A 15,800-nucleotide genomic window follows, 5' to 3' on the forward strand; every position below is an offset into this window, starting at 1 on the left:
AAAAAAATCCTATCAGTTCTGAATATTCAATTGTGTAGCAAATAAAAAGAAAGTTTACTTGATCTTTTTGCTGGTTTTACAAGTTGAGTCACTCAGCCAGTCAAAAAAGCTTCAGAAAGCAGATGTTCCTATTTTCTGCTGAAGCCTGGAGACATTCAACTGAAATTTCACTGAACAGCCAAGCTGTTAGTATCACACTTATTATCACACTGGAAAAATGTGAATTAGAATTACACATATATCAATTCATTAGATGGTTGGAAAGAAAACAAACACACAATAGTTACTCACTGAAGTCTAAATGCAATTGTCACTAATCACAGTGAGGAAGAGAAATTAGGAACTTCACAGCTGCTGAGACAAAAGGAATAATGTACTTCTCAGGTCAAAAAAAGGTGATCAATATGCCTTTATCAAAAGTCTTTGTGACATAATAGCTTCATCACTGTACTTGTCTCATCAAGAGCAAACGCAAAAAGATATACCTGGTTTCAGTCTTTGCACAGAAGCTGAGCATTCCTGTATCACATTGATTATTGTTGACTGGAAGAGGAGCCTCAGCCAGGACAAAAAGATGGTGATTTATACTCTGTGTCTGGAAAGCATTGTCTATGTATTGTTCACTTTTATTCTTATTAGGCAGACGTTACACTTGCTTACTGCTGCTCAGAACACGGAACATATTTGCTTGAAAAGTAAAGCAATAATCTTAAATAAAAAAGATGTATGATTGAACACATCAGATCTGATTTACAACAATTCATGGGTTATAAAAGCTTTGCTAAAGATTTGCCTTCTCTGCTTGCTGTAGGTGGTAGATGCCAGCTGGTTTAAAATCTGTTTGCTTGCATTTACTTGATTCCTTTCTTTTACTCTGATGTTGATTTCAAGCAAAAGAGAAAGCTGCTACTGGCATGGAATGATCCTTTATTTTTTTCTGAGGAGGTAGGAAAAAAGGATTTCAGGTAGTTTTCTTCTTATTTTTCTTTTCTTTTTTCTTTTTTCTTTTTTTCTTTTTTTTTTCTTTTTTTAAGCTTCAGTAATGTTCATGACCCTCAAGTTTTCTGACCGTCCTAAACATGGCTGAAGTGTTGGCAATCTATATCACTTCAGAGGTACTGAGAAAAGCTCTAGACTAAAAGCGATTAGTGCACTAATTGCACAAAAAGTGAAGCACACAGACAGCCTTGGACTGCCCAGTCTGTGGTGTTTGACAGAAGCTCTCCATCATCAGGGAGCAGACTCCCTGGGACCTTGCCTGTCAGTTGGCCTCAGGTCACCATTACTGCAGTCAAGCACATCCTGTAACCCCTCCTGTAAACTGGTCAAACTTTAAAATAATTTCAGTAGTACTTCCTTTTGGAGTGCTACTCCAGAAACTACACTGCTGTAAATGTACTTTATCACTCCTATAGTCCTCAGGAGAGCCATCTGTGAAACCCCAGGGTTTCAGAGATTATTTGACCTAAAGCTAAGTAATTTTGTTTGTAGGGTTAGTGTTCAGCCCCACTAAGGAAGCTGGAGCAGATTAAAACATCCAGCACCCACCTACACGTGCAGCTGTGACACCACAACCTCAGTCCTCTAGCTCCACAGGCCAATCTGGAAATGGCCACTGAACCACAGGCGCAACAAACATCCCACCACTGTGCAACAACCTCACAGTCATTAGCTACAGAGCATTTTATATCTCTGCAGGCACACAGGTTCTACAGGATCCTCCAGTCTTCTGGTGTAAATATCTTCTCAAATGAGATCCCATCTGCCCAGGACTGCTATGGAGTCCAGCCAAAGCTTTAAGTTCCAGGACCAGCTCTGCTTGCACGATCTGGCAGAAACCAGATTTACTGATAGGCATTTGCACATTTTATAACTTCTATGACCATGAAGCAGGTGCAAGAAATGCTAGAGAATAGTTAGGACAGCATATGAAAAATCATAAAAGGCAACAAAAAATAATTGTATGTGGCAGAATTTATCACCTCTCCAGGGAAAAGATTCTGCCCTCTTGATCCAAACTATGTTCTGATGTTACCTTCACCTCAGGTTTTATAAAATGTTAGCCAGTGGACCATTGATTATTTAAAATAACTGAATTCTATGATACCTGCCTCAACTTTTTTTCTGTTTAACACCATTCCCTATTTTTGGAAGCTTTTTTTGCTCATATACAAATCATTCCCTATTTATCATGGAGTCCACAGGTGTAAAGTCAGCAATGGATTGCACTTTGTGGATTTTGGGTTTGTTTTTTTTTTTTTTTGAGAATTCACTTTCAATTAGTTGAAGAAATAGAAAAGTGTTGAATCATCCATCATATATCTAGAGTGCACCAAGTTGTCCTTCTCAGTATACAGATAATGGGGAAAAATATATTGGGCCAATGAATTTAAATCACTTAAAACAGAGGAAAAATAAAAATAAATTTAGAAGCTTAGAGTTAATATTTTAGAATTCTCTCTTGCTTCTTTACTGACTATTTCTATAATGGATGAATGAGAGAAAATCTGTAAATAGCAAATCTCTAAATAGCAGTCAAAGAGTTTTAGGTAATTTAGTGAATTTTAAACTAAGATTCAAGGGGCTGTCTCTGAGCCTGACACTCCATTATCTTGCATGTTAGTAATTCAACAGACTGCTTATGAAACTGGCATCCACCAATAAAGCCCCGTACTTTGCAGAGCTACATATTAGTCACAAGTCCTATTTATAATTCTTTATGTATTCACCCATTTATCTGGTTGTCCAAAGACTATGATTGTTCTAAAATATTCTAAGTTCCATCCCTAGTCACTGACATGCCTTATATAACCTAAATGATGCTCAGGTAACCTGCATCTGCTTGCTTCCAGCTGTGTGCTCCCAGGAGCCTTATGCTGGATGGGCCCCGAGCACTTCCTGCAAATCCCCAGTGTGGTGCTCAGTTTGACTGAGCCTTACAGTGAACCTCTTTGCAATGTGCTCCCATCCAACTGGTGCCCTTTTCTTGCAGCAGAAAAGAATGGTCCTTTGCAATATGAGTAAATTTAGAGTATTCCTTGAGTTCACGTGGAACTAGATTTATTGTCTGTTGCTGTAAGTTTTTTGTATTGATGTTGTTTGCTTTAGCAATTGCTGTTCTTTGCTTTATCTCAGTTTAATATGGAGTTAAAGGGCACGAACTTGAAACTGGGAATAAAGGTGCATTCGACATCCTGCTTGCCGCTTTTCCTTTTCATGTCTATGTGTAACAGACAATCTGAGTTTTTTTCAAATTCTTTTGCTCATAATTGGCCATTGCATGTAAATTTGAGTGTGCAAAAGCTGTTAATTAAGAAGCTGGCTTGGGAAATAGCGTTTTTAATATTCCCCTTTGAATCCATTGCATAATTATTGCATCCAATTCATCTTATACTAAGAAACTTTTTGTTGTTGTTTTTGTGATGAAGATGTAAAAGTAGAAAGGTTCCAATTCTGAAATATATCACCCAGTCTTCAAGAGTCCTATTTTTTCTTCAGTATGTGGTTCACCATCAGTAAAGCATTTACAAATTTGTCTCTGACTGAGCTGTTTCAAAGATCTTGGGGGCATGCAGAGATACTTGATCTATACTTTCAGTCAGTTAGATAGTAGATACATGCTAATGTTCTTATCAAATATCAGTCTTGAATTACATTATATTCACTCTCGTTTAGAATTCAATGCCAAAAGGACTGGTTATGGAGGTATTAGAGTTTGATATGGTTACCTGTCTTCCGCTGAAAAACTGGTCTGCACAGAAAGTAAAAAGTTCTTCAAAATGAAGGCAGGAATTACTGAACTCACTTCCCACTCTGTTATTTGGCTTATTGCAACCTTGCAAAGTTTTCATGCAAATTTAGCAAGTAAAAATTAAATTAAATCTTCTTTATTAATAAAACAAGCATTAAATGGAAGTAGAATGAAAGATACATTACTTATTTTGCTCCATTCATTACCTCTTGCTCACTATCTACTGAGAGTTTTTGGGGATGTTTTATCACTTCCATCAAGATACAAAAACTTCTCCCATTTTCCCCCCGAGCTGACTCACTTTTGACCTGGTTACCTTCCCTTTATTTCCAGAATAGTAGATTATAATGCTTTAAATTCTGTACACTTTCAGACTGAGATCCCTTTGAACGAGCATGACTGCATACCCTAGCAATGCTATCACTAAAATAGACATACTTGTTTCCAACTAACCCTTAATAAAAAATATCTTGTATTTCACTGAAAGCATAAACTATCATACCGGTAATTTATACCTTTTAAACGTTCTATCTCAAGCTTTAAATAGGCAAATAATTTTCTACTTTCCATTTTCCACCAATAGATGGCAGGTGAAGCTCTAGAAAATTATTCACTTGATACAGCATGAGATAACCTATAATTTGAAAGTACTAGCCAGCTGTAAATTACTGCTCTCTGATGCCTCTTTAGATGTGATCATGACTTAGTTCTAGCCCATCCACCTTGCATTACAAACCTTAGTCTAAGTTTAGGAATACCGCCATGTTGTATGTAGAACTCTTATTTCTTTTGTCCCACTCCATTAGGTCAAACCGAAGTTTGTGCACACTGAGTTCTCTCTTGGTTGAGAAGGCACTGTCAGTGTGGTGTAGCAGTTGTTACATTCATTCAGTGCCTTAAGCCTGAGCTTTCTGTAACTAAACAAGAAAAGCTCTGCATTCATACACATGTCAGAAACCACAGCAATTATAGGCCACAACAGAATAGCTTAAAGCTCAGTGATTTCCAGTTCCAGAAAAGCTAGAAACACAAGGAGGGAGTGCAGGAGGAGAAAGAGCCTACTGCACTGACAGAGCTTATTCTAATATATGTCATTAAGGATGCTCCTAATTAAAATAATTCTTTATATATGATGCTGCATTTTTTAAAATCCATTTGCTTTTTCCAAAACACAAAAGCAGGAGGGATTGAATTTTGTTCACATACAAGCTAAAAGGACATGGTGCTAAAAGTCACAATAGAAGGATAAAAAAAGATGAAGACTCATGCTATAATTGTTTTAAGGACAACAAGTAATATGTTGTAGTCAATTAATTGTAGGATCTAATCGAAAAATGAATAGTAGTGTGCATAAACCACAGGGGTTTAGGATTGCAGAGCACAAAAGGATACCTTTCCCTCTAGGCAATCTGCATTAGTAAATGTACATTATTTTTCCTGCAAAACGATTTCCTGAAATCAGTCTGCCTCATAATTGCCCTGGCAGTCTAAGTATTGATGACTAAGTGACCATTAGAGCTCAGCTGCTTCTTGTATATATCACAATGCCTCCTCCAGGCTGACTGAGTAGGCAAATTTGATTGCTCTCATCCCTGCATTGCACCTTTGATGATTTCTATTAATTCACTCCATTCAGTAATCCTTACATTTTTATAAGTTAATTTATTTTTCTGAGCTCCACTTCTAAGTGTAATTTGCAGAATATATTCTATTATATTTGATATCTTCCACTGTTTTGCTGGCAACAGCAGCAAAACATGGATAAAACCCAAGGGCATCAGGAAACATCAGTGGTTAGACACTGAACAACAAAGATCATGCACCTCATTCAGTGACTATTAATCACTCTCTACCAAAAATGTTAAAATGTTACAGAAAAGAAGGAAGGATATCTAAAGCTGATTCAAATGAACAGCTCTCCAGTGAACTGGGGAAGTTTGGCAGCGTACATCATGACCAAAACAAATTACAAAACCTAATTTTGGATGACCAATTTAGGTGTCTTTGTCTTTCTAGCCCAGACAACAAAGACAACAGAGCTGTTGGAATAACCCTCTGCAGAAAAACCTTGACTACACAGGAACCTGAACTTCTGTCTCTATCACCTCAGACAAATACCCCAAATAAGACAACATGAATGACCCCTTCAGATACTGTACCTGTTACTGAATGTGAAACAAATGTGTGCAATTAATAACCAAATTCCCAAGGGCCAGGCCACAGCATGCAAAACCAGCACATGACCACAGACTTGACAGTAACAGGATGCTAAGCTGCACATTACCTTGACTCTCAAATAACAGACAGCACATTCTATCACAACAGAACTATTAAATAATCAGACTGTCTCAAAGCTACACATTTGCCCTTAGCTTGTCTTTGCTTGGAGCCTCTCTCCCTGAAGAGTAAACTTTTCATTCAAACCTCAGCTGAGAGCAGCCTGTAGTCAGTGAAACTGCAGAGAAAGGTCTGTAAACAATACCTGCTCTGTAGAGAACAAGCTGACCTTTATAGATGTTAAACAAAACAAAAAGGGTTGATTGATGCTGGGCAGTAACTGCTCTCCAAAATATTAAAACCAAGAAAGTCAATGGAAGGTTAGTTCATGAACATACAGTGTGATAAATAATGTCAGTGGGTGGTGGGGTAGGGAAGGGGAAAGCATAATTTGGTTAAATATTTAGGGCAAAAAGCCTCTATGTTAATCTGGAAAAAAAATGTGTATTGCTGACCTCTGTTAAATGGAAAAAAAACCCCACCAAAACAACCAAACTTATGTTATCTAGAGCAGGTCAGTTGCTGAAGTCTTCATGGCTCATTTCTTAAATTCTGATTAACACAGTAAGACATTGTAGGTTTTTAGAATAAGAAATCTATTTGTAAATTCCAACAGATAATTACAATTTAGCCACAAATGTGCTACTAATATAGAAAAGGACAATCTAACCTAGATAGAATAATGGAATTGCTTATGTTGGAAAAGGCCCTCCAGATCATCAAGTCCAACCACAACCCAGCACTGCCAAGTCCCCCCCTTAAACCACGTCCCTCAGGGCAACATCTACGAGTCTTTTAAATACCTCCAGGGCTGTCGACTCAACCACTTCCCTGGGCAGCCTGTGCCAATGCTTTATAAACCTTTCAGTGAACAAACTGTTACTAATATGCAATTTAAGGCAGTTTCTTCTTTTCCTCTCACTTCTGTCTTGGGAAGAGACTGATACCAATCTTGCTATAACCTCCCTTCTGGTAGTTTCGGTTTCAGTCTGCCTGTGTCTTGTGGATCCCCACAGCTCTCATCCAGTGGTAACAGGACACAAGTGCAGTTATTTACAGACAACTACAATATTGTCTCAGAAGCAAAAGGCACAACCCCACAGCACCTTTCCAATACTGTAAACTAGGACCTAACCATGTAGTGAAAGTAATGCCCAGGATGGAATTACCTCAATACAACAACATTTATGCCCAAAATATAATGCTGTCCTTGTCATGTTTTTTACATGCTTTAACTCTGGTTTCTAGAAGACAACAAAAATGCCTTTGGACAGGAGAGGAGCTACCTGGCATTAAAATTTTTTGCAATGCAGGATGACTTGGAGGAAGTAAAGAATCATATGATTATGCAATAAATCTGCTGAGAATCTGAGATGAAAGAGTTGAGATCACTGAAGTCAAGAGGTATTTCAATTTCAGATCGGCATCTCTCACTGGCTTTTAAGCAAAAATATAAATCATGTAGCTCCAAAAAAATAAGTTAATAATCAGCACATTTTAGGCATCTTTGTCGAAAGTGAGGAAGAGAACTCTGCTAATGAAACATGAAAGTGCAGGTACATGTCTTGGGATTGGCTATTAGGTAAGCTCTGAATAAAATTGTGGCAAAAAGAAGTAACTTTTCAGACAAATCCCAAAAGCAAAGTTATGATTACATTATGAATCTGTGTTGAAGAGACAAAGAAGCTTGTGAAACCAGTGGAGAAATGTGTAAAGATAGGAGAGAGAAATAAGTAGTTATCCAACAATAAATGCATTCAGAAGATCAGCCATAACACTTATTGATGTGGACTGTTTTTCAGAAATTCTGAGCTGAGTTTGACAGAAGCTCAGGATCACTGAATATCAAGAAAATTTACTTTATTCCTGTGCACTCTGTAACACTGCATAGTATCCCATTCATTTTAGCTGCAGACAAATGACTGAAAACTTCTACATTTTCCTGGTTACAAACTAAAACTATTTACCATTGGTGTGGCCTCTGTGAAATCCATCAGGAGGTCACCTGGCTCCAAAGCAAATGTACTCCCAGCATCTGTGGAACTCTAAAGGCAAAAAAGAAACCCAGCATTGGAATAAAGAACCATTTAATTTCTGTGGGGTTTTTTTGTTATTTTTGTTCAGTTTTTCAATTCCTTAAAGCACAGATTGCCAAATGGATTTTAAATTTCACACCACGCTTTTCAGGTGTGGCTACTCAGGAAAGATAAAAAACATAATTACACACCTTTAAAATCCATGTGAGTAATCTTGATCCACTGCCCACTAATGCTGAGGAAAAGCTGTTATGGATTTTATCTGGGTCTTGGAGCAGGCTCTCAATACTTCCTTACACAACAAGTTAAACATATCACTACAACTCCGCATTAAAAACTGCTTTTAAATGTAGAATTATTCCATCTAGGGAAAACCTTTTACTCCCAACTCCCTCCTATCCTTCCTGAACCCTCTCCCAAGTGACAAGAGCTCATCCCTTTGTGTGTTACCTTGCCACCAGGCGAAACCTGTGCTTGTCCTTCCGATGTTTGTGGCGTGCACGTTTTCTGCGACCCGGGAGAGGCTGAAGACACAGGTGTTGATGCTGCTGCTGCTGCTGCCAGTGCAGGAGGAAGGTCATCTTCATCACTGCCATTGATAAAAACAGACAGATTTTCTCATTAAAAATGCCACTGGAGTTCTGACTGCACTTGTGTCAGAGGAAGCACTGGTAACCTCTATGTCTGCTGTGGTGCTTTGAAGTGAAGCTCCATTTACTCTTCCCTCTAAAAAGCAGCTACCTTTCCAAATAAATTAGATTTTGTTTTCAAGCTTTAAAGATTCCTTAAAAATGGATTGGTTAGGTACTTCTCATCTGCAAATGGAAATCTTATGGTTATTAGGTGCAAGTAGTGTTTCTATGGATTATGTATATATGTGTGAGTGAACGGACTGGATATTACTCCACTTTAATGTTTATTCCTTTCCATGGAGGCTGGAAGCCTTGATAAGAACAGATATGGTGACATCCATCCATGGATCTGACTGCTTCATTGGCTTCAGACACGCTAGGTTTGACACCCATTATGGAGCTAGTCTATGCTTCTATTTTCAAACTGTACTTAAAGGAATTTGATTGACTCCAAAAAGGGTCTCTTTAAAAACATTCTTGTGAGGGTATCTTTTTCCTGTCCCATTTATTCCATTTACAGAGAAAACATTTTATTTAAGATGAGGGTGCCTGCCTACCCTGGGCTTTAGGCCATCAAGCTGAACTCTTTCTATCTCACCTACTATTACTACTAAATGGAAGCCAGTAAAGAATGTTACACCTTCATTTACTTTTGCAGAACCCTATTGACTACAGATCACTGGGATCAGTCAGCCCTGAGTCAGGATGCTTCCAGTTGTTAATTGCATTTGGATGGAGGTAAACAGAGTCATAATTTGGCCTACAGAAGCCTTATTACTGGGAATGATGTGTGAAAAGACTACAGATTGACAGCTTAATGCACAGTGAAAAATAATGAGAAAAATTACTTCTGCTCATAAAACAGCACTAATTTTAACTACCAATTAGGTACTCACTGTGCACAGAAGGCTGCCATGCCAGCTTGACTGCATGTATCTGCCTTGCCAGATACTTCCAGAACAGAACTACACTTGATTTAGTGCCGCTTGAAGGCAGCATGCCTGGACAACACAAAAACCTTCAAAACTACATGACATACAGGTTATGCAACTTTATGCTGGGTTACCTAGCATTGTTTTTTAATTATGATGTAAGATTTTGGTGATTAATATTATCTTTTTCAAACTTCATAATTTATTCCTTCTTGTTAGGGATAGAATTCAGCACCATAGCAGGCACAGTACACAGGTTTTATGCTGGAAAGAAATTGTGAAATATTTTGGACCTGTTGAATAGACATTTTATTAATGTAACAAGCCCAGAGCTGAGCTGTTGACCTAGTTAATCTCTCTTTCAGAAACATGTAGAGGACATTTTCCCAGTCCTTGGTCTCCACTCTCAGCAGGAATTCACTGGCACCCTCCCCATTCTTTCTGAGTCAAGTTCCTCTGGTGTATACAAGGGAGTGGAAAAATAAGAGTTAGGGTTGATTTATCAGCCATCTAGCCATGAGCACACGAGCTGCAAGACTGAGAAATGGCCTTTACTGTTATTACTTTCACAATAATCCTTCGCTGTTTCTTCACATTTCCCATGTTTGCATTCCAGATACAAGATAATTTAAAGTGAACAGAATTTGAGTTCACAAAAGCAAAAAAAAAAAAAAAAAAAAAATTAGGGCCCATATTTTTCACTAGGGAGTCCTTGGCCCTACACATGGCCACAGTATAGATGGCCCCTGTGGGTAGATGTGCACATCTGCTGTTCCTCACACCTTATCCTGGACAACTAAAAATCCACATGGGAGCAAGACATGTTCAAAACTATTCATCAAAACCTCATCAATCAAAAAGTGATTGTGTGTTTCCACATGCCAGTCTTGCCCTCTTGGACAAATACCAGTTTGGCCAATAGCTCGTTTTCCTCCTAGCTTCAATTTGACTAGTTCCTCTGTTTCTTGTCCTAAATAATTTTTCAGTTTTGGTAATGCAGATTGTTACAAACACAACGTTTTTAACGGTGAAACAAAAAGCCCCAACATATTGATATTTATTAGAATCCTTTTTAAGAGACAAGAAATATATTTATTCACATTAGAATGCTGAAATCCTGGATGGACTAACAGTTGCCATTCCACACAGAAAGCATACATATTTTTTTCCTTTATAATAGCATTGGTAACCTTGTACTTAAGTTTATAAGTTTATGCTGACATTATTCCTTTTTCCCTTTAATTTCTGGTGGCCTTGTCTGTCTTTTCATGGGAGGACAAATCAACATTGACTTTCACTTCTGCTCAGTACCTCACATCTCTAGAGACTTACAAGTGGAATGAAATATGTGTAAATGGGATGCCAAAGCCCTCTAGGCACAGATCCCTCTTTCCAGGACTAAGAGAGTTCGTTTTGCTGGCTGTAGCTGTAGCAGGCTCAGCAATTTCTTCATGTGACAAATCACAGAGAGGGAGGGTGCACTCTCTGAGAGGCAATGGCTCGCAGCACAGCTTGATGCCCCAACAACTAAAGAATGTTTTCCTCATTTTGAAAATGGGGTTGTAATGAAGCCAACAGAGCAGCTTGTTCCAGCTCACACCAGGTCTTTGACATTTCATGTGGTAAAGAGGTTTTTAATTCCTAATCCATAAGCTTGGGAAAAGGTGGATGGCCTGCAATTCAAAGGGTTAGCCACTGCAGAGGAAAGGCAAATTCATTTTGTATTAAAAGCATGAAGATTCTCAGTGATGAAAGGAATGGTATCGGCATAAGATCATTATCATGTAATTGCACTCATGACTTTCAGAAGGCACAGCTAGAGCAATAATTAGCATCCCCCTTCATTTTCAGCTGTAGTAGGCAAAACCAAAAAGATAATGCTGTATGTTACTCACAAACTGTACTGCCTTGTTAACTTCCTCACACGGGGAGCTTTAACCTCCTGCTTTTCTGCAGGGACAGTTGTTGGTGTAGTTTCAGGTCTCACTGGAGCTGGGCTTCTAAAAATAGCAAGAAAAACATATGTCATAGAGGCTCTATTTAAACTACTTCAGGCATATCACCAAAGTTCTAACTCATCGACACTTACTTATCTTGCAAAGTGGCTAGTGCCCATTGGAGTTCATCCTTTTGTTCCATTTATAGTTCACTGGCCAGTGTGTGTGTGTGTGTACAGAAAAGGATGTGTGAACTCACCCTCCTGTGCTGGGCATACCATTTATAGAAGCAGCCACTGGTTACAAACACAGAGCCTATGTGAAAGACCATGTGGAAATGTCACTGTTTCCAAAATATCACATTTTAATAACAGACCAGCAGTTCAGTCACGTCAGAAATATTTTTACAAAACATATGTTTAACAAAAACTATTTTATAAATTGTGAAACCTGTTCTGCTTATAATATTTTTATTTGAAATTAAACATTATCCTTCCACAGTTGAAAGAACAGCTCAAGGGAAATGAACTAATGGATATGATCCAAGAAAAATGATCAATTTTTTTCCAGCTTGCTAAAAAAAAGCAAAACTCAGATGTGTTTCAGATGCTCATTAATGTGAAATACATCTGCAGAGCTTCAACAAAGGAAAGACATGGCAGGAGGAGGTCCACATGAAAGAATCTTCTCTTAACCATATATCAGTAGAATTAACTCAGGCTTCAATTAAAAAAAAATCATAAATACTAAATAAAAGATCCTCATGACCTTGGGAGGAAACCATTTCAACCATGAGCTTGAGGGGCATGAAGACACATGAAACATCTTAAATACTGCTTTTACTTGAAGCAACAGGTTATGATTAAATACACTATATGTGTACTATAAATATAATAAATATGCCAAACATTAAAAAAAAAAAATTTAAACTCCTGATTAAAAATTTGCGAAGTGGTATTCTGCCATCTAATCTGAAGTCAGATTCTAAATTATTAACTTGAGCAGCCCTACTGATTGCTGATGGGACTGCACATGCACTGAGGTACATTTCACAAATGGCAAACGTTTTTCTAGTCTACTTACATTGTATTAGCCTTCTAAAGCCTTAATAAGACACGCTTGTTTAATTTTCACTATTGTAGATCCCTCTGATGCCCCTGTGTGCTTTAAGCTTTGCTAACTCTCTCTCTGAATCTGATGTTGAGCTACAACAGAACCAAATGAGATGGCACAGCCTTCAGGTTATATATTCAGTTTTCCTAAATATTTCTTAGTCTTTGGAGAGGTCATAGAGCATAAGATGAAACAGTGGAAAATAGTAAAGTACAAAGGGCATAAATACATAATAAACCTGATTACTAGTTCCCCTTCTCATAAAACAACTTTTGTCAATTATTTACCTGTTATTTGTTCCCATTAATTTCAAGAAGTTGGTATAGATAGCAGTAAGGTATCAATATCAGACATATTTCCTTTCCCCTATTCGAATTTCAGTGTCAGTCATTTTTATCACAGATTTCTCAATGATATTAATGCAGAACAAGCCAGCCAGATCTGAAGGCCTTTTGCTGAGTTTGTTAGGCTATTAGGCTGGCAAATAAGGGAAAGATAAGCAAAGGGGGAGGGGGGGGGGAAGCCCAAATCATCTGTTTAGTCTTGAATTCAATATATCTGACCTGAAAATATGTGAATCAACCTCATTATGGAAGCTCCCAAGTTTTTTTTGATCAAGTCAGACTTCAGATTGGAAGATTACACTAGCTCTTCTTTTCCTGAAACAAAGATATCTTTTGGCTACTGAAAAAAATTACTTGTTCTATTTACCCAAAGTGATTTCCAATTGAAGTCTGACATAAGCAGGATAAATATGTTAAGAGACATTAAACAACAGAAAATCACATTCTGAAGGGGTGTAAATGACTGTAATTATTTTCAGCTCAAATATATTGGCTGACATTCTTGCTCTGTATGAATGGTCCTCACAACTTTCCAATAATTTTGTAAGAGGACACCTTACAATTTTTAAAGCTTTTCACCAACTCAATGAGAGTGGAAACAGAGTGATGTAAACTACATGAGTTGAATAACATTTCCTCAAAATGATGGCAAGTGATGAACTAATGCTATGAAGTGGTTCAAGAAACAGCAAAGTGTAGAATAGGAAAGCTGGTTACAAATCTATTTCCAGTTCATGAGTGCTTCGGATTTCTCAGGACAACATTATAACCTGTGATGTAAGTCAGTCATATACTTTCACACAAAGGAAGATTTGAAGTGATAATTTCAGCTCTTTTGTTACGTTTCATTTTACAAAGCCTATGTATCTCCTTTGGAATACCGTGGTTTGTAATTTAAGAAAAGAAAAGGGAAGAGGTGGGGCTTTTGAAGCAATTATCTCAATTGTCACAATCAAATTTTTGTTTGAAAAGATATAGTGCAATTTTGTAACTAAAACAGTTTGCAATGATTTCAAAGCAAGTTATAAAACTCACTTATACATATGAAATTTTTTTAAATTCTAAGTCTGAATTAATGCTGAAAAAATGTTTAAAATGAAAAATTTCACTGAACTGTAAATAAAATGTTTGAGATACAAACAGTGTCTACTCTCTAATCCAATAGAAAGATGAAAAACGTATTATTTTCATTTGAATGCTGCAGATTTTCAAGTAGGAAAAAAAAAAAGGTCAAGTAAACATTAGACACACCTACTCCTTTTTCAGCCATTGTAATTGCTCAGATAAACTTATGTTTTGTACTACACCAATAAAGTATTCTACTCACTTATCTTGCAAAACCAATACCATTTTAAAAGCAAAATCTTCTTTCCCATTATGATAAAATTTTGCCATAAGTTTTGTTAGAGGCTGGTGGCAGCAAGTACCTTTCCCCTGCTGTTTCTCAGGCCACTGGGGAAGAGACAGGCACCATTTATTGCATATTTTGAGAAGCTGCAGGTTAGCTAGGATGAAAATTGAAGTTACTCCCGAATGAAAAGGATCTGTGGCAATGCCTCTACCCAAAGAGGCCATTAGCACAAGATGAAATGTTAGACTAGTCCTACAAATGGTAGAGCTGGAATTTTGTCCTCATTAAAACCTTGCTAGGTTACCTCTTTTCACACCAGGCTAAAAATTCCACGACAGCTCCTGTTCCATCTTCAAACACTTTTCCTCAGTCTGGATCTGCTCAGAACTGTTTCTACTCTCTCAACAGCAACTAGATGCAGGAAGTGCTCAGCTTGATCAACCCAGTGCCCAATCTGTCTTTTAAAAATGGCAGGCTTTTAATATCATAGAAACTCTTAAAAAGTCTCATTGATATTCCAGAAAAAGTAGCAGAATAACTTCTGTTACTGTCCTTTGATTTCTACAGCCAGAATTCTTATATGGAAAGATATGATTTTTGAAGAGAAGACCTGTAATTATTTCAATTATTTAAATGGAGTGATTGTGTGCAGATATCACCATTTCAAGTTTGTAGTCCTATATAAATTACACAACTATATAAATCACAGTAGTCCTGTACAAAGGATACAGCTTGAGGAAAAGTATAGGAGGAAAGTGTTAAAGGATCAGTGGGACTCAGAATTAAAATGAAAAATAAAATGTACAGTGTATTACAGTTCCTTTAGAAGGTTCTTTTCAATGTCATTAATTCATAAACCTTTTTCCTGTAACAGTACCCAACCACTACTGCATACAAATGAAGGTACTGAACCAAGACAGAGTTACTTAATGACCTGGCACCTTGCATAAAAATCTGTCGCTTCCTGGTGAGAATGACAATAACAGCCATGAATGTCAGCATGCAGTGGCAGGTCAGCAGAAACTGCCTGTGCACTGAGAGCCCCAGCACCCTCCTGAGCCACAGCCAGCACGCTCTCCTGAACTAGCTTCAGCCTGTTCCACAAGCCTGCACAGCAACACAAACATGACCCAGAGAGAGATCTCCCCCAAACCCAAGGAATCTGTTTTGTTCACAGACTAGCAGCCAAGGAGGCGACTGAAACCAAAACTACTCACAAAAAAAAATTACCCTGTGGAACATTTCAAGTGAGCACAGATGTACGCTGGTTTACCTTGAACCTTCCTTGGGGGTGCAATGCATGTGCTCATGCTGAGGGACTCAGGGTGTCCCACCTCACCTTGGCTCTGATTGCAAGGCTGAGGCTGCACTGCTCCTGCACCACCCATTTTTTTGCCATGGCTTCCTTGTCCCCTGCTTGGGAGGCT

At 37.9% G+C, this 15,800-nt stretch overlaps 1 protein-coding gene across 2 annotated transcripts in view; it reads right to left on the reverse strand.

Annotated features, from left to right (window-relative positions):
- The window catches only part of EPB41L4B (erythrocyte membrane protein band 4.1 like 4B), a 165,237-nt gene that overhangs the window by 18,321 nt on the left and 131,116 nt on the right, over nt 1-15,800 (reverse strand). For both annotated transcript variants that reach the window (XM_059477000.1, XM_059476991.1), the window contains exons 20-22: nt 11,524-11,628; nt 8,515-8,653; nt 7,996-8,073 (exon numbers count right to left, since the gene is read on the reverse strand). In XM_059477000.1, the coding sequence (XP_059332983.1) occupies nt 7,996-8,073; nt 8,515-8,653; nt 11,524-11,628 (322 nt within the window). The remainder of the gene's footprint in view (nt 1-7,995; nt 8,074-8,514; nt 8,654-11,523; nt 11,629-15,800) is intronic.

This window comes from Ammospiza nelsoni, chromosome 1 (genome assembly GCF_027579445.1).
Source record: "Ammospiza nelsoni isolate bAmmNel1 chromosome 1, bAmmNel1.pri, whole genome shotgun sequence".
Lineage (NCBI taxonomy): Eukaryota > Metazoa > Chordata > Aves > Passeriformes > Passerellidae > Ammospiza > Ammospiza nelsoni.